The sequence below is a fragment of the Pecten maximus genome, chromosome 9 (genome assembly GCF_902652985.1).
Source record: "Pecten maximus chromosome 9, xPecMax1.1, whole genome shotgun sequence".
Lineage (NCBI taxonomy): Eukaryota > Metazoa > Mollusca > Bivalvia > Pectinida > Pectinidae > Pecten > Pecten maximus.
The window spans coordinates 29,116,046-29,136,479 of record NC_047023.1 but is presented as its reverse complement, the minus strand read 5'-3'; the positions used below and the strand labels follow the sequence as shown (position 1 = coordinate 29,136,479).

General features: G+C 36.5%; 1 protein-coding gene across 1 annotated transcript in view; it reads right to left on the bottom strand.

The window, feature by feature from the left end:
• LOC117334423 (deleted in malignant brain tumors 1 protein-like) overlaps positions 1 to 20,172 on the bottom strand; it is a 59,057-nt gene extending 38,885 nt beyond the window's left edge. The window contains exon 1 of the mRNA XM_033894043.1: positions 19,626 to 20,172. Coding sequence (XP_033749934.1) covers positions 19,626 to 19,737 — 112 coding nt within the window. The 5' untranslated portion in view covers positions 19,738 to 20,172. The remainder of the gene's footprint in view (positions 1 to 19,625) is intronic.
• Between the last annotated feature and the right edge of the window lie 262 nt (positions 20,173 to 20,434).

Here is a 20,434-nt window from a genome sequence, read left to right as displayed (position 1 = left end):
TAATCAGTCAACATCCACCGTTACGAATTGGTTTGACTTTATACAGGGACGAAAAAGGGGACAGAACTCTTAAATAAAGGAGCGAGAAGAGAATAAGGGGATCCGGAGAAACCGGAAACTAACGGTCCTTTGTCCGCCTTCTTTTCGTCCAGTTAGCAACCCTTTAAAAGATGAAATGTAGGCGTCGCTGTAATCAGTACGAGACATTTCTGTTGTAACCCCGGCCGTGGAATGTGAGCACTTCCATGATGGCACGAGGAAGCCAGACACGTGACCAATAAAACTCACAATGAACACAACGCTGCTTGTATAAATTCGATAATGTGTGCTGAACACCCACGTTCTGGACGTCATGTGACTGTTGTACTCCAGCCACTGTGATGCCTGAGGGCATGTTCTGGTCACATAGTGGTCAACAGGATATAAGCTTGTAGGAAAAAATGGCCTGTCAACGACCGCTAAGTGTCGAACATTGTGTGTGGTACTGATATTCCAACAGTTGGCCAGTCTTCTGTGGTAGAATATCCGTAAGAATTAAGAGATTGATTTAAACGTATTTCTTTGCAAAAATAGTCACAAGAAAATTGTATTCAAATAAGGATTAAGGTGACAGAATTATTATTTTGTATGAAACACATATTTTTAGTTGCATGAAGAGTATTGGTACTAAAATCATGCTTCGTTGGTTTGGAAATGTTCTAAGCGAATTAAGAAGAAACTTTTTTTTATTTCATTAATTTTTAATTATACACTGACCAAAAAACGTAACTAAACAATTACCGCCTAATTATAGCTAAGCCTGAACTATTAATTAGTCCAAAGGCAAAACATGAATTATAAAAACAGGAGGAAATGGCACCCCGGGAATTAGCGAAGTAATACGTCACGCGCCAACAGGTGCTCGGCATTCACACGAGTATCGATCAGGACTTAATGACTCGTTTCTGTTTTCCTGGATATCACTGTTTACAGAATTACATATGACATGAAACAAAATGTAAGATATATTCCGTATAACTGCTTTATCATAACGTAACGTCGCCGGCCGGTATCGTACCGGCTCATTTATCATCGCCTAACCAGTGATTCGCAGTCCTCTGTACAACAGGACACATGGATCTCCTATACATGTATAGATACACCGCAGTTATATTATTTTAGTGTTCTAGGTAGTATATTACATCGTCTTCGGATGTACCACGATATTATAATGTTCAAGACGTCTAGTTGTCACCATTCTACAACGGGATATTTTTCTGGGTTACCCTAGCCAGTTGTAATTTGATAAATCAACAACAGAAAACAAAAGAGGGAAAAGCCCCCTGGATAGAAAGGAAAATACAAAGATTTCAAGTGTCTTACAATAGCGATACCCGATCAATTTTGGTCTATTCCTTGTCTCTTAACAGGAAACACAAAAGAAAATTACAGATTATGCAGTACACATCATTTAGTGGCCCCTTACGCTGTAGAATACAACAGGTCTTATAATAAAGTCATCATAAAAACCAATCCGTATTGTAAGAGTTTGAAGGAGAGGCCACAATGAGTCGTCTTCGAAAGAAAGAGCCGTTCTTCCCTAGCTCCCGTACGGGTTTATATGGTAAGCTATAAAAGTGATGCCATCATGTACCAGAACTACATTTTACATTAGATGTTGATATGTATGACTGATAGTGTTTTTAATGTGAGAGGTAAGGTCGAGGTATACGGTATCTAATGCATTTTATGCATAATTCTCATCGCGGAGGTATGAATTCATTCTGTACTGGATTAAACCCAATAGGAATACAATTCCATTAGAATGCGACACAGATTACTGCTAATACGTCAGGGAACATCTGCGACACTACAATTAGTTAAAAGATATGGCCAGAACTAATCAAAAATTCAAATTGTTGTTTGATATTCTCATTACGATTGAACTTTTATGAACTGAGATCAGACAATCCGAATTTATCTTTGAAAATATATTTTAAGAACATGTACGCCGGTGAGTAATACCTCAGCAGATCTATTTAGTGACAAACCTTTAGATCATTCGTTATACGTATGACAATCAGATATAAAATATCAACACGTCTATTTCTCTGGTAAATGTTATAATGAAACGTTTTACTACCATTAAGTCTGCCTGTCTTCATACTGCAACCGTATTAATTTTGGGGGACTCAAATTATCACGGATTTCAAAATAATAACAAAGCAAAGAAGAATTAGCACTTAGTACTTTAACTGTTGTATCAATACACAAACTAAGGTCGCTGAGTGTTGTGGATGTAGCTAATATCAAGGTTATCCTCCGTCCTGTTATCATTGTCTGCTTCAGACAACAGACAAAACACTCGGTGTCAATCACAGGAAGCAAAATATAGCATGCGCGTGTGCATATATACCGTGCAATTAAGGAATGTTCATCAACATTATATGATTTTCCTGTTTCTTTTTTAAGCAAAATGCATGTTGCTCCGAAATGTTTAACAACCGCTAAATTGTACATGTATTGATATTTGCAAATCTTGGAATATAATCCCTATCAGTACGAGAAATGTGATCTTTCAGTATTGTATGATGTACTGTGTACAAATTATCCACATTTTAGGTCCTTAACATCACCGACGAGTCCTAGAAGAACGAAATAACTGTACGACGAATGATAGTCCATTTTTGCCTGTACTGTATCAAACTCTTTTTTTTTTTTTTGAAATGTGTTATGATCTAGTGTGCCTTTTCTACAATTATGATAGTAATGTATTGTTATAAAACATTAAGACCAGCCGTAGTCCTGGGGAGGATGGGTGTAGGCGTACATCAAACCTGCCTACAGCCTATGTGAACTTTTCGTATATCTGAAGGACAAAATGTTCCAATTCCCAACATCGGCGAATCTGAGATATCCCTTGGTATCCGTCTTAAGGAGCATTGCAGAGATACTGAGAAAAGGGCGAAATAACCCAAAGAGTCCAACGCCTCAGTTGTGGCCAAACACACCATGGAGACCGGATACGACTGACCTGAAGTCTCTATGATATACATATAATAGGAATGGATAGAGAGGTAGATAAAGGAGGTATTCTACTCCATCCCAACAACATCAACAGAGATGACGGCAGGTATCCCGAGGAAAAGCCTTCGCTGGAGATGGAACCTTTGTTGTGGTTTGGGGTGAAGACTTTTTGAAGGAGGGAGAATGAATAAAACTGTGTAGGGTAAGCATTTCACTAGCTATTCTAATGGATGTTCCCTGTTGCCTTGTGGTATGGCGTGGTCGCTAAGTGGAGGGGGTCGCTAGTTCCAGCCCAAGAGTAGGCAGACTATTTCTTATTTATCCTTCCTATTTAACATGTATATAGATTATGTATATGATACAAACTTCCCTGACCCGGAAATATTACTGTAATTCTTCTCTTTGTATTTCAACACCTGACTATGTAATGTTACTGACCCACGACATTATATATCATATACATTAACCGAGCAAGTGATATTAACATCATCATTCACAGTAAAAAAACAACCTCTAGCCTCTACAACCCAGGCTACATAAATCAGTCGACACAAAAGACTTCAAAGAAAAGGGAGATCACTGTGCAACAAGCATGCATTCCATTGGAGTCATACTTCATTTTTCGGTATTTGACGTCGACTTTGTCGGTAGAACGGATTGGTGGGTGACTTAAGGTAAGAGACAATCGACTCCGACGAAGAATGATAGAATGGACTCGGTTATATCAATCATAATTAGCCGTCAAATCTTCCGGGCTTACTGACACATCAACTAAGAATTTAGGAAGAACAAAGACTTGAGGAGTAACATCAATATGTCTTTGCCTTAAATTCTAATGACACCGGTTAAAATATATGAACATGTGTTTGATGTTGTTTCATATTATTCGATATAAAAATGCATTTATTGAATGATGATTTTAAAGAATATATAAATATTTCCTCAAAAATCAGTTATTTGATTTACGTGATATCTCTCATACTGTCCCTATTTTGGGCCCCAGCATCACTGGTTACGATTTCCAGAAGGACAAAACAGCTGTATGCTGTAGCTCTATTCTATTACTGAATTCAATAAACGTGCTTTTTCCTTGTGTGTTTTATAATCTGCTACGGTTGGCTTTTCAGCGCTTCGCGTATAGCTTCTTAATACATTACATTCGTGATACTTAGCATATGATTCGATATTTAATTTCGAGTTAATGATTTTGGTCAATAAATGTTTTGAGAATTTACGTTCTGCTAACTGACAAGGTCATATGAAAATAGACATGGAAAGAAACACCATTGAAAGTTATCTATGAATTTAGAGCGAAAAGAAGAGAGAGAAAAAACAAGATTCCAACAGTTGTATTTTCCGTAAGAAGATAAATGTTGCCTTCTCTAATGAGCCATTGGCGTAGATACGGACGGTGTACGAGGAGCCTAACATCCGTCGTTTCATACGATATTATGTGGTGATAGTCCCCCGAGTCTAATGGGTATTTGAAGGTCGATTGGTCTATGAGAAAACATACAATCATACAGTGACCAAAGTGATAAGCGCACGCAAGTTCAAACACAAATCAACAAATAGAAATATATCCGGTGTCATTTGCAGACATCAGTCAGGACGTACTTTCAAGAATGTTCTTAAACTTTACCAATGTTTGAAAATCAAATTTTCACCGGAGAACTTTTACATTTAAGGAAATGTCCTTTACTAATAAGTGTTCCTTAATTTAATAATGATTTCGTATTTATTAAAGTTCATAAACATTTAAAGTAGAATTATTAATATATACATACAACATACACCTGCTCGCTGACGAACATGCTGACCACAAACCAAACGGGAGAGGTCAACGCAGATTAGAACGGTTGTGAAACAGGAAGAATTTAAACAGTTTATCTCGTGCAACTAATCATCTTGTCATAGTAAAAAAAAAAGTCATGTGGTTTTCATTTATGATGAATGCTTTAATTTTTTAAAATTTTTCTTCAAAGTAAAGGTGTGCTGCAATGAGCCTCACATAACAAAGGCCAAAGGTCAGACGGTCGCCTCCGGTGTGTGTTACGATCATTATACCCAGAAGGGGTTTTGTAGTCGTTCATATTGAGCGAGATCATCAGTCTACAGTACAAGGTGAGACCTTCTGATGTTAAGCCGCTAACGCCGACAGTGACAAATTTAGGGGAGGATAAGGTCTTCTCTCATTATAGATAAACATCTTGTAAAGTCCAAATGGTCTGTTTACATTTTAAATAAAGGACGAACATTCATAGGTGGATCGGGTAGTCGGTATGAGAGTTGTCAAATACTTGTCGTTTAGATGGGCAGAAACAAAATGTTAAAATATTGCTTTTAAAAAATCCGTACATCGAACCGGAAAAAAATCAATCCACGAGCATATGTGAAATAAGCGATTAAAAACAAGATGAGGAATGCTTCCATATTATCACTTCATGTCAATTTCTTGTCTCACAGTATCTGTGTGTTATTCCTAGATGTAACTTTTATTTCGTTTCAGCAGATCAACAAAGTGGAGATATGTACATGTACATCGAACTCATGTAGAAATACTGCCATTCTGAATCCAGGCCATGGTTCATCAACATTCCATAGGTCATCATTGGAACGAAGAAAACAAATCGTAGGTATGGAAATTTCTTTAAATTCCATGATAATTCCCTCTGTGATTTTTAAGGTACAGAATTTCATGAAGCTTGGACCAAAGCTTATTTCCAGTGGTGCTTCATCCACACATGGCCGACGGAGCTACAAGGCGGTAATACTCCGTACGTCACGTGACATGTCACGTGTGATTAATGAAGACGTAACACCAGGAAACATACATGTGTGAAATCGAAGTCATTATTCAATGTTATTTTTTTGTTGTCGACGTCCGAGGCATAAACCGTCTACATAGCTTGTGTAAGTAATCCGTTTCGGCGTGTTTACGTCTCAGATATTTGACGGTAGGCCAAGCTTTTCCAGAACCATTCACTACCATAGAGATATCATCAGGGTTGTAAGAATGTCGCTATTGAAAACTGCGTTTGTGATCATAAGATCGTATTGGTTGTCATTGTGTGATTTCCTATCAACACATAAGTTTATATAATGATAGAAAAGATTGCATAGAGAAAATTCCAAAAGGAGCTTTTCATATATTGAATTAGGTAAGAATCAATCGTTACTTCCTCAGACAATCCATACAATTTTCAATAACCACGAAAATAAGAGTAACATTTACCGGAAATACTTTGACAAGGTCAATCTGCCTGATTGGCTGTTTCAGGATGATACATTTGGTGTCTATGTGATCAAAGACATTGTATTGGGTCATATACATTTCAATATGATATAGCTGGTTTCTATGTGTCACCAAATATCAAAATACCTCGGGTATATCATGGTTATTCATTTAAAGACATAGTATCTATATTCGATATTCCTTTGTGTAAAGAAAAAAAAAGAAAATACACGTGACTTTGTTTTACCTGGAATATTACGCCAGGATTCTGCGATTTTGTATGTTAAAAATCTGTATAGGTTATTATCATTGGTCAAAAATAATGAGCTAGTGGGGAAAAGCCAATATCTCTTTAATTACGAAGATGAAAGTGAAAACAAATCAATGAAAGTTTTTTTTTTAATTCCTTTTTTTCAACTAGTGAGTCGTTACCCTGAAAACTGGACATATATTCTTCACGTGCATATGATAGATACTATGACTGTAAGGATTTAAGGATAAGAGACTTGTGACAGTGTCATATAACTGAGAAATATGGTAGACAAATCACCATTCCTGTAACACGCCCTATGTGGTATATGTCCTTTTGTTGATCAAACCCTAATTCCTGTAAGTAGCCTTATGTGACATTTGTCCTTTGTGGTATCCCTGTGAGTAGCCCTTTGTGGTATCCCTGTGAGTAACCCTTTGTGGTATCCCTGTAAGTAGCCCTTTGTGGTATCCCTGTGAGTAGCCCTTTGTGGTATCCCTGTGAGTAGCCCTTTGTTATATTCCTGTGAGTAGCCCTTTGTTGCATTCCTGTGAGTAGCCCTTTGTGGTATCCCTGTAAGTAGCCCTTTGTGGTATCCCTGTGAGTAGCCCTTTGTGGTATCCCTGTAAGTAGCCCTTTGTGGTATCCCTGTGAGTAGCCCTTTGTTATATTCCTGTAAGTAGCCCTTTGTGGTATCCCTGTAAGTAGCCCTTTGTGGTATTCCTGTAAGTAGCCCTTTGTGGTATCCCTGTGAGTAGCCCTTTGTTATATTCCTGTGAGTAGCCCTTTGTTATATTCCTGTAAGTAGCCCTTTGTGGTATCCCTGTAAGTAGCCCTTTGTGGTATCCCTGTGAGTAGCCCTTTGTTATATTCCTGTGAGTAGCCCTTTGTGGTATTCCTGTGAATAGCCCTTTGTGGTATCCCTGTAAGTAGCCCTTTGTGGTATCCCTGTGAGTAGCCCTTTGTGGTATCCCTGTAAGTAGCCCTTTGTGGTATCCCTGTGAGTAGCCCTTTGTTATATTCCTGTGAGTAGCCCTTTGTGGTATCCCTGTGAGTAGCCCTTTGTTATATCCCTGTGAGTAGCCCTTTGTGGTATCCCTGTAAGTAGCCCTTTGTGGTATCCCTGTGAGTAGCCCTTTGTGGTATCCCTGTGAGTAGCCCTTTGTGGTATCCCTGTGAGTAGCCCTTTGTGGTATTCCTGTAAGTAGCCCTTTGTGGTATCCCTGTAAGTAGCCCTTTGTTGTATTCCTGTAAGTAGCCCTTTGTTGTATTCCCTGTGAGTAGCCCTTTGTGGTATCCCTGTGAGTAGCCCTTTGTGGTATCCTTGTGAGTAGCCCTTTGTTGTATTCCCTGTGAGTAGCCCTTTGTTATATTCCTGTGAGTAGCCCTTTGTGGTATTCCTGTAAGTAGCCCTTTGTGGTATTCCTGTTAGTAGCCCTATATGACGTTTGTCATCTGCTGATCAAACCCTCATTCCTGTAAGTAGCCCTTTGTGACATTTGTCCTCAGCTGATCAAACCCCATTCATGTAAATCCTCTGCTGATCATACCCTTTAAACAGCTTATGAACATACTCGCCACTCACAATACAACAGACTAGGTAAAGTGACAGATCAGACATGTTGTTTACCATTGCGTGCATGGCGATCAAATGTCTGCAATGATAGGGTTTTTGTTTTCTTCTCTGCTATAGTACGTTTGATATACCCTAACCTGCTGCCCCCTGTGCATGATTCATTAGAGACGATTTAATTTGGGATCTTATCTTTTCTCTTGTTTTCGAACATCTATTTGTTTTTCTAACGCCTCCCTAACACGAACATACCACAAGCTCTTAAAACACACACACACATACATATGCATCAAATGACCATATCGGTTAATACGACGTTTAAATTAAACAGTACAAAGCCAAATCAAATCAAACCACTCGGCTAGCAACACTATTGATCAGTAAAGCATAGATTCAACATGAAAATTTTACTGTTCATTGCTTTTATACGGAAGACCAATAGTGACACTATCCACCTTAATGTACATGTAAGACTTTCTTGACGTAAAATGTAAGCTGTTGATAACAAGAACATTAAAATGATTGATTTTAACATTAACCGTACACCTAGTACAATAGGGAACTGAGATACTGGTGTTATTTATAGTGTCTACTAAATGGAGGCGAGATACAAAATTAATTATAGCACGTGACACAGTGAACAGACACAAATAGTTCTGTCATAGCGAGACTTGTGTGGTCCTTTTAAGACAGAGTTGATTATTCAACAGTTTATTTTAGATATGCAGTGAAACAGAACTACATACCTTATCAATTCTTCAATATAGATTTTGTTTGATGAAGATGGGTGTTTTGTTTTAAATGACTCACATTGTCGACGGCCCGTAAAACGATACAACACCATGTAGATGAGTTATACTGAAAATTTCTTGAATACCATTTGTCCCAAAGAACCATATTAGGGCACTGAACAAATTGTTGATTCCTTCGTTTTGTTGGTAGGGCGACATAATTGTACCTACAGTTCCCGGTGTTTGATCGTAGAAGGTGACTAAACTTATCTTTTCCCTTTCTAAACTAATTTTTCCCTAGTTTCTTGGTACTGCCCCCTTTTTAGCCTTTAATTGAGCTTTCGCCCCTGTGAGGGAGTCTGTGGGTTATGTCCCCTGGCCGAGACACATACCAGAGTCTTTACCAATGGAAGTTGCTACTCAAGCTTAATGCTCAGCATCTTAGGAGTGGGACGACTGGTTCGCCCATTGTCAGTATAATGTGACCGGATGGAAAGTTATACAATACAAAACCCAACCAAACGTTGAATCCTATAAAATGTGTATATGCATCCTAGAACAAATGTAAAGATACGGTATACCATGCCACAGTATTTCTGATCTAGTGATCTTAAAAATAACATGGAATCCATCTAAATATTTAATATTCAAACAACCTTCTGAATGGAAAACTGGAATTACTAGGAAGCGGGCAGTATTGTTATTTGCATTAGCAAATATGAACTAGTAAATACATGTATAAGCCAGGTTTTTGTTCGAATATCAAAAAATACCCTGCGTTTCAGTTCATTTGAATAAAAGGCAATTTTACCAGCCTCTGATTGATCCAAATTAAGATTTTGTCCGATTTTAATGAAATTTGTTATGTAGGTACATCTTGGGACACCGGTCCCTCTGGTCATTCTCCTTTTCACATTTTACCAAAATGGTCGCCATTTCCTGGCCTCTGATTGGTCCAAATTTAGATATTGTCTGATTTCAATGAAATAGGGGTATTATGGGACAGCAAGTTCAACTTTATGGGTTTCATTTCCTTGGCAACAAGACAGTTTTACTTGTTTTTGTTTAACGCCCTATTAAAAGCCAGGATCATTTAAGGACGTTCCTGGTTTTGGTGGTGGAGCAAAGCTGGAGTACCCGGAGAAAAACCAGTTCCAGCTAGGTAACTAGCTAGTCTTCTCATTGGTTGAAATTTAGATATTGAGCGATTTTGATGAAAACTGCTGAAACAGAGATATCACCCCTCACTACGCTTCATTCTTTCTGTGACATCCTTCAGGTGTCACCCAACTAGTAAAAGGGAATTTTAATTACATATCATGACTAAACAGTTTGGACTGTTATAAAAAAAAATTAAGCATTTCAATAATTAAGAGATCATGCATGTGTGGTATGTCGGGATTTCCACGTGTGTTCATCTTATACTTAAACAGTATTATAATCATATGTTTTCCACGCACGAGTATCTATATATATAAAGATTATAGAAAGACAATACGGAGACTTCGACTACTAAACCATCCCATGAAGACAATAACCCCGTGTAAATTTGATAAAGTGTAAATCAACATTGTATTGTCTGGTATATTTGCGTCTTTATCAATCTTGCCAATCTGACGACGCACTCAATTATGACCAATAGAATATATATTTGAATAACATTTAGGTGTTTTTGTGGTCATTCCGGTTTATCGAAGACAGATCACGATGATTTTACAAATAGAGTAGATGAACCACAACTATGACGTCACAATCATTTACCACGTGACTATAGATAAATATTGAATGACAAGATTAATGTTATTGTCATCATTATAAATCATATCTCCGCTTACAAGGGATCGTGTATAATGTGTACAAATTGCAACTGACAGATAATCCTTTTCTCCTTCTATACATAATAGTATGCGATGTTTTTTTACGATATGACTTAGTTTATATAACATCTTACTGACATCGCCATCAACACCATACAGCGTCTCCTCGTTTATCGGCTGTTGTCACTTCAACACTTTTTATGTCACTGTGGCGACATAACGCACATTATCATAACGAGCTGCCAGCTTTATTATTTTTCAAATCATTGTACATTCCGTGAGAGACACAGCGTAATTAATACATAATGATGATTGCTGTTTTATTTTGAGCCGTAACGACCGGACTTTTACGACGCTTCAACAGCTAGGTCTATAATCGCTTTTAAATTATCATAAAAAATATAGGCATGTCAAACTGTTTCCTCGGTATTCTCTCTATAAGGTCACGTGTTCCTAGACAAGTCCAATAACGGCACCAGTTACGGCGCTATTTAGTTCATCCTTAATGGTACAAAAACGATAAGACTTTGATTAAGGTTTGAGGGTATTGCACAAAACAAATGACGATTCAACTTAAAGATAAGGAAAGTCAAGAAGGAATGACTTTAAATCAGCATCCTCTGAAGGATTATTTGCCGAAACAAAACGAATGTATCAAAACAGCTATATATCGAAGAAACTTTCGAGAATATTATATAGCTTCATAATGCTACTGAATCCAGCCGAGAAATCGGTAACACAAACCACCAACAGACCAAGTCAGATGACCACTATAATGACATGTCTATGAAGCTGTCAATCAGATAAGTACCATTCTGTTTGGCGTCCTACATTTAATGAACATCGTAGAAAAGACACTTGGAGACGGATTATATAGGCCATTGGCCTCAAACGACAAGAGCAGAGACTAGATTTAGAGGGTCCCCGTCGATTGTTTGATTTCTTAAGTAGCATGGTTATCCAAATATTGCTAACATTATTTTCACATTATGCTTAATCTTCACTATTCATTTTTAGGTCCTTATCTCAATGCAATACTAATTTCTTAGTATGGACACGTCATGGAATATCATATTTTTAAAACAGGGAAGCAAACCATGCCTAACATAAGTTTGGAACTTTGGGGAGATTGAGTCATGAACAAATATGTTATTTTCTACTATCGGGCTTTTAATCATATGTTATACATAGTTGAAAATGTTAAAGAGATTCACGGACACAAAACCTAAGTTTTCTTTGTAAACCTAATGACTAGTCCAGGATTCGTGAAAACCCGGATACCTGCGGTACGAGTCCGGCTTGTGGTTTTCTCCATTGGTTTTAATGTTTATTTATTTTATAAAGGAATGACAATGCATAAATGATAACCGTTGTTTTAAAGGAACACTTATAGTTCAATTAACATATAAAATATTTAAAAGAAAACTTTGTCGACATATTGATTTTTTATATTTCTATCATCCTCCCTATTAACTGTAAGGTCTGTCCTGCATTCAGATTATAATAGCATCCGTAATATTTAGACCCTTAGACCCTTAGACTATTTTCTATTCAGCCTCAACAATAGTTCTCACTGTAAGTGTATTATATTCCTCCATTGTCCTTTTTGGTTCTTTTTGTGTCCGTAGGAAGCAAACTTTTGTCCCAACACTTACAGCCCATTTGTTTTTGTTGGGGATGTGTAGGGGATAAAATATGTGATGTAAAACGAAACAAAAAAGAGGCTCTTACTATTCAGATGAAAAATTGAATATGCCTATTTACAAGTTGATCTAGCGATTAGTTATTGACACAGAAGTTTCTATTAGCTGATTACTGTCAAACATGTTTTTTCTAATGTTTTAAATTTTGTGCAGTTTACCAAGCCTAAAAGTAGTAAATAGGATGATGCATTTAGCGGAAATTTTTAAACAGACCATTATTTTCTGTAACAATTCTAATTTTCATGGGAAATATAATGAAATAAATTCCTTTGGAAATAACAAGAAATGCTGCGCATGTAACCTCTATATATTGCTGATTACGATGTGATGTTCTTGTCAGAGAGTGATTTTATATAAGGTATATTCACTATTAATATATGTACATCATCTCCATTATACTGTTATGGAAGCATTTCTGGTATATTATTTAATGTATATTAAAAGTGATACACACTCTTTGTATCTTTAGTACGATCTTTTGAGACTTAGATCCAGTAGGCTGATCATATTGAAGAGCTTATCAGAACAGGTAATAACAACCCTGTAAAATTCTCCAGTTTCACGTATATTGACGATGTGTTATCTTTAGATAACAAAACCTTTATTGACCATGTCGACCTGTATACCTTGACAATATGTTATAAGTAACAAAACCTTTATTGACCATGTCGACCTGTATACCTTGACAATGTGTTATAAGTAACAAAACCTTTATTGGCCATGTCGATACTGTATACCTTGACAATGTGTTATAAGTAACAAAACCTTTATTGCCCATGTCGATACTGTATACCTTGACAATGTGTTATAAGTAACACAACCTTTATTGACCATGTCGACCTGTATACCTTGACAATGTGTTATAAGTAACAAAACCTTTATCGACCATGTCGATCCTGTATACCTTGACAATGTGTTATAGGTAACAAAACCTTTATTGACCATGCCGATACTGTATACCTTGACAATATGTTATAAGTAAGAAAACCTTTATTGACCATGTCGATACTGTATACCCTGACAATGTGTTATAAGTAACAAAACCTTTATTGACCATGTCGATACTGTATACCTTGACAATGTGTTATAAGTAAGAAAACCTTTATTGACCATGTCGATCCTGTGTCAAGGACACTACAGACTCTTCGACATCAAATGTAAACTAAGCTGTTTGATGAGCGTGATTTTCTATTTCTTTTATTTAGCCTCGTCCCTGCTACCCTTACCTACGGTGTTTATATGTCCCCGTTGATTCGATATCCAAAGGCGTGCTCCCATGTCGATGAAGACCATGTGAAAATTGAATGATCGACATCATTAGGAAACTTTCTATTTCCTTGTGCCTTATGTATGTTTTAAGCTTGTTAAATGCCTGGCACCTTGGTCATCACCCTAGTTTTCATTTTGAGAATGTAACCTACACATTTGACCTAGATTTGATTTGATTATTTGAGAAGAAACCTTTAACATACGTCAAGGGACTCTGTGCAAATCTATATGTTTTTAATGTGTATTGTCATGTGACGTACCTGTCCATGGTCCACCCAGCCCACTGTACATGTTTTACATGTGCCGAGACAGAGTTGCCAACAGGGTGTAAGCTCAACAAGCACCAGGTAGGGCATTATTCAGTATATCTAGTACAGTCCAACCTGTCATGGGTGACCTTCCAAGGGAGGTAATAAAACGGTCACAAATGACAGGTGGTTACTTAATCCAGACTCATTATAAGTGAAAAAACTGTCACATATGAGGTGTCGCTTAATGCAAGTGGTTCATAAGGCGGGTTTGACTGTATTTATGATTAATTTAATGTATTCAATAGAATTTGTATTTTCTTATTTATCGATAAAGTTGTGAATTATCTGCTATAATAGTGATAATAATATTGTATGAAAGAATCTTTAGTTAACTCCGACTGCTATTGTGAAAAGTGTTCAATGGGTCGACCGTTTTGGGAAAAAATATTCTTTCAAAGACTTTCAAAATATATATAATTTCCATTTTTCCCAACAACACAAAATTAGTTGCAAATGTAAATTAATATAAAATAGTTTCTATAGTGGCATTAACTTATATTTTGACTTTACTAGGGACACTTTCCTTTGTCACAGTGTTCAGAGTCTCAGAGTTCACCTCAGTGTCATGGCTTTAGCAAAGATTCAAGACAGTCACTTGTGACTTTGGGTATGTGAGTTTATTGGTATATTGTCACTCGTTGTTGATTATTGTAAATGCATGATATATATCATATACAGTTAGCGTTGTCAAGTTGTAAAATATAATGGGATATGATAACCATAATATAATAATATAATTGTTATAATGTAATACATTGTGATCATATTGTAACATACAGTATTCTTATACAACTCGAATATAACAGACCATATAATATATGATGAGACGTTTAATGTGGAGATCAGATAGGAATTGGCTATTTTAAGGTATGGTTGAAATGTGTTCGTATGTAATTGCCTTTTTTAGTGTGTATTTTGGATTGTTTTGGGGTTATGGAGTGGTAAATAAACATGTGACGGAAGAATATGGATGCTTGTTTTGTGTCAGTTCTCTGCCAATCCCGATTTCATCAAATACACCATAACAGCAGTATGTACACGTGATCACTGTCGTGTACCTATTAGGGAATGGTAGCGGACCATCTTTATTAAGGTAGTAGTGCACTTTAAGCTACACAATCATTTTTATAAGAACAATCTGACAGAAACAACAACAAAATTTAACTCATAAAAAGGGGGAAAAAAGTATTGTAACTTTATCAGACGCTGTTGATCCAAAAAACAAATATAAACCTTTTGCAAAGTTGGGCAAACTGTAAAACTCGGCATCGAAGCACGATTCGGGTTGATTTTTTGCAGATATCAAATGATCAAAACAGTCTAACGTTTATCTTTATTGTCAGAAAAACTCCCTGATGACAGCTGCTATTATGAATTATGCAATATGATGTTAACGCTCACAGCAATATACCATTTATAAAAACAAAGGAAAACGTTTTTGTTTTCGTTACGGATTTGGTATCCCGAAATTTACAGCCGAAAGTGTTACGGAAAATATAAGACTTCCAAACGGGTACGCGACAGTGCTTATATTGTCGTATATATTTTTCTTCTATATATGCTATATGTTTCTAATGTTATGGCTTATGGTAAGCGGTCTGAATATCTCTAAGTTCCTATCCCTGCCCCAAGACATTCTTATATCTGATCAGCTAAAATGTGATTTATTCTCCACTCGGAGAATTTAACACCTACCGTTCCCGAGGAACTAACCACATGGGTACCCCGCGGTGGCTGATTTGATCAGCACGTTCTCAACACATGGCCCGTCCTTAGTGACGTACTCGGTACACTCACGGAGCACCAACATGGGGTTACGTGACCTTTTTTGTGGTCATGTTACCGCAGCAGTACAGGTATATGACACGGGCGTCATGACAAGTCACATGACCCATCTGTGGTAATGTACACTGGGTATATGAATATGAAATGCAAACGTAGGATCTGGTCCCATATTATTATTATATAAATTATAAAGAAAAAGTTTTCATGAACTGTTATATGAATTTCAAATCGATTATTCCTGGGGATATGAAAGCATAGATTTACACAGATGCCCACGAAAAAAATACACAGAGGAAAATAATCATACATCCTGAAAAAGTATCTTCAGCTTCATCCAGACTACATAGAAATACATGTATTCCTTTATCTTGTGTTTAGATATATATAGAAATACATGTATTCCTTTATCTTGAGTTTAGATATATATAGAAATACATGTATTCCTTTATCTTATGTTTTGATATATATAGAAATACATGTATTCCTTTATCTTATGTTTAGATATATATAGAAATACATGTATTCCTTTATCTTATGTTTAGATATATATAGAAATACATGTGTTCCTTTATCTTATGTTTAGATATATATAGAAATACACGTATTCCTTTATCTTATGTTTAGCTATATATAGACATACATGTGTTCCTTTATCTTATGTTTAGATATATATAGAAATACATGTATTCCTTTATCTTGAGTTTAGATATATATAGAAATACATGTATTCCTTTATTTTATGTTTAAATATATATAGAAATACATGTATTCCTTTATCTTGTGTTCAGATAAATATAGAAATACATGTATTCCTTTATCTTATGTTTAGATATATATAGAAATACACGTATTCCTTTATCTTATGTTTAGCTAAATATAGACATACATGTGTTCCTTTATCTTATGTTTAGATATATATAGAAATACATGTATTCCTTTATCTTGAGTTTAGATATATATAGAAATACATGTATTCCTTTATCTTGAGTTTAGATATATATAGAAATACATGTATTCCTTTATCTTATGTTTAGATATATATAGAAATACACGTATTCCTTTATCTTATGTTTAGACATATATAGAAATACATGTATTCCTTTATCTTGAGTTTAAATATATCTGCTGCTTTCTTTTTAATACAACTACTAGTCGTATTGTATTCAACCTTCAACACACCCCTGGTATACAGTTTGTGTATGCAAGTGTGCATAAAAGCATAAAGATGTCTTTATTTGTTTTTGCCAATAGTCATGTGAATCTAGGTTAAATCCAAAATATGTCACGTTTTCAAATAATAACCTGGATGTTGACAACAATACCACCAAATATACGTAATGTTGACTATCTACTTGAAGGGATAATAAGAATGATTGGCAATGAGTGTGGTAGACAAAATTGGAAGTCAAAATGTTTTGATATCACATGTGTTCTTCTTAATCCACATTTCTTTAGTTGCTAAGACTGTAGACCTAGTTTTGATGGTATATAGAATGGTAGATAATTAAACAAAGGTTTCTTGAGCAAACAGAAGAGAAATCGATTTAACCTGGATTCAAGTCATGTTACTTCAGCCGTCAGTTACGTTTATAACATTACTTTAAGTAGAATATAAGAACGTTATGAAAAACAATAAGAAAATCCAATAAAGACCAAGCTAATGGTTTTATAGGTTTGCTGGTTCAGTGTTCGGAATAAGGAAATAACTGTTTTGAGTAATGACATCTAATGACCTATTGCGAACCTTGCTTTCCTCGTTTTTTCTGTAACGCATTTAAGCCTCTGCCGCCACATTCTGTTCCAATGTCGAGACGAAAAGAGTTTACAATTGTCTTTCATGAACATATATCGTGCGAAAACCAGGTAACGAACTGGATGGCCGTGGGATGTCCGGTACGGAATAGCCGCGTTAGTCCGAATCAATACCGGCAATCAATGATTACATTCAAATTGTGCACATGTCGACGAAGATGGGAGAGTAAACATGGAACATTCATGACAACCTCCTAAACGTGAGATATTATCTTTTTACTGTCTACAAACATAATGTCTAAACCTGGAAGGTCGGTATACATCACTATCCAAGGGATATGTATGATTTCTATATTACTGATACGTTGTGATACCAGTTACATGATCACTAAATCCCTTTTTGCTTGTTATAATATTTCAGATTCATCATGATACAAATGGCAAGGACCCTCAGACCATTTATAACGAGTGAGATTAAAATGCAATTGTCCCTCAGACTATTGGTATCGGCGGCTTACATTTTATTAAAACAAAAACTCAAGGTCTCTCATACCCTTGGTACCAATTACCAATGCCGAGACCCCTCAGACTCTTCATAAAGACGCGTTATATTGAATTACTGTTGGCAAGACTCCTTTTTATTGGTACGTTGTATGACAGGTTTGTTATATAGTTCCTTATGATATAAAAGAGTTCTTTCCTATTATTAACAGTCACACGTGCCTGATGTCCCTTCGGCGGCGTTGCTTGTTGTCGGATTACGTACAAAGTCTGTCCCTTCAGGCTTTCGCGTATTTGTCCTGAAGCCACCAGTTAAAGATATGATATCAACTGATCGCCACATTTGTATTTACCGTCTGTTTTCCATCACAAGCCGGCTGGGGTTTCCGAAACTAGACTGGATATAAGAAATATCCTTTATCATATTTTGGTTAATGATGTCATAAATGTCGTATTTTGATTCATTTGTAATTCAAATTAGGTGACCTTCATACATTACATACATTAATATAGTGTGTGCATTGTTGTGCATTTACCCTTTTTAATAAGGTTCGGTTATAAACTATATGTTCACTGCAATGTACCATCCAAAGGGTGTTACGAACGGTTCAATGAACAATCCAGAGACCTGAAATATCTAAGTAAACAACATGAGGACATCTCTAGGAGAGGGACAAGGCATGTGTCCCCATTAACAGATATACAATAATAGCTTAGTCTGTCCGAATCCATTGCCTTTAGTTTTACATTTCTACCGTTCCGCTGTCGGTCGCTCAATAAGGTGGAAAGATTGTTCTTAAATCGAGTAGCAAATATACACTTTTTTTAATCTATTATGGTATGCCGATTTTCCATATACATAGATAATAGAACGAAACCATTTCAGCACGGCTCTAATAGTCACGTTGTTAATATGTCGTTTTTTGCCGTGTTTACATTTGAAATTAGATTTGACGTTAAGGTATCCGTGTATTTGTTACCGTGTTACCTATGGACAAAAGCAGTATTCATCCCACTACCGAGGGTATTTACAAGTCAGCACTGACCAAACCAGTTTGTGTAGTCATGCTGATGATGAAGTAGGACAACAACAGTTGCTTAGGGGACACTATACAAAAAATGACCGTTACAACGTATAACGACTGCATGTAGATCGGACAGCAGCGTACATAAATCACAAACGTCTGACTCAGACGCGCACCGAACATCAGTCTATTTACACCTCTTCCTGGTGACAATGAACTTGGTCTCTACTTCGTATAACACATATGTTTGTCTACAATCGCTTTATTTCATCACAGTTTACCTATTTGTCATCTCAAAATCTGTGAAAGGTCAGAACGGTCGTAAAACTTGATTGCGTAAGCAGTTACCTGGCTATTACTGTGGACATTTATGTTCTCTTATTAATGACTTCTGCGTGGTGGTGTTCAAACCCATGTAACATATTCCTGTTCTAATGCATAACAAGATGGTGGTAGTGAGGTATGCAGACAATACACCTGTCACCATGCCGACAAGAATGTCAATTATTACATTTCTAGAAAACAGAACAATAATATCCGTTAAGCAAACGTTTAACAAACTGATTTGTTAAGAAACTAAACAGTAAAATTATTACGAATAAAAGATGACTTGTATACATTAATAAATACATAGAGGTTTTATATTTTCAAAATTGCTTTTTCTTACCTTGAGATGGGGGTTTGGCAGTCTGGCACCAGACAAACTCCAGGAATAGGATACTAACACACAGAAGAAACAGTGTTCTGTAAAAGTGTGCCATGTGGCCTGTTGTGTACATACAGGACCATACGACACACGCTCACTGCGATACCGGCACGCTATTTCACAGCTAACTATAGGTGACAATAACTAGGAAAGTTTGTAGCATCCATATAGAAAATATATATCCAAAGTAAAGGAATTTAATGGAATTCCGGTATTTCACTTGTTTCACTCTACCAGACTTGAGCCTTAACAGTCCACTTAGAGGATCTAGGAAAGCCCTCCAGTTACCTGATCGTGGCGATACGCTTCGGTGAACACAGGTGTCAAGCTAGTGTAAAAACATGCAACCGATCATGACACCAACAAGACTTACAGAGATAGGCGTAGCTGCTCAGAAGCGACTTTCCGCCTCTTATCATAGCTGTGTGATTGCTGAGATCTATAGACTTAAATGATTAGTTTTTAGTGTGTTATACAGGTAGGGTAGAGTATAATGATAGATCTAGCCTCCGGTGGCCTCGCGACTGCTCGCACAGATCACCGATAAAACGGACCTCGGGCGTACTCATACACCTCCGGCCAATCAGTGGCCAGTCACTTTACCTTTGACCAGAAGATGACATGTCGTATATAGTCAGATAAAAAAACAAGAGCTTGACCCCTCTCGGCACTGGACTAATCGAGGCAAACATCAAACGAGTTTCCGTGCAGTATTCAATTGTTTCCAACATATGTCATCAACATTGTTCTAGATTAGAAGGTACACCACC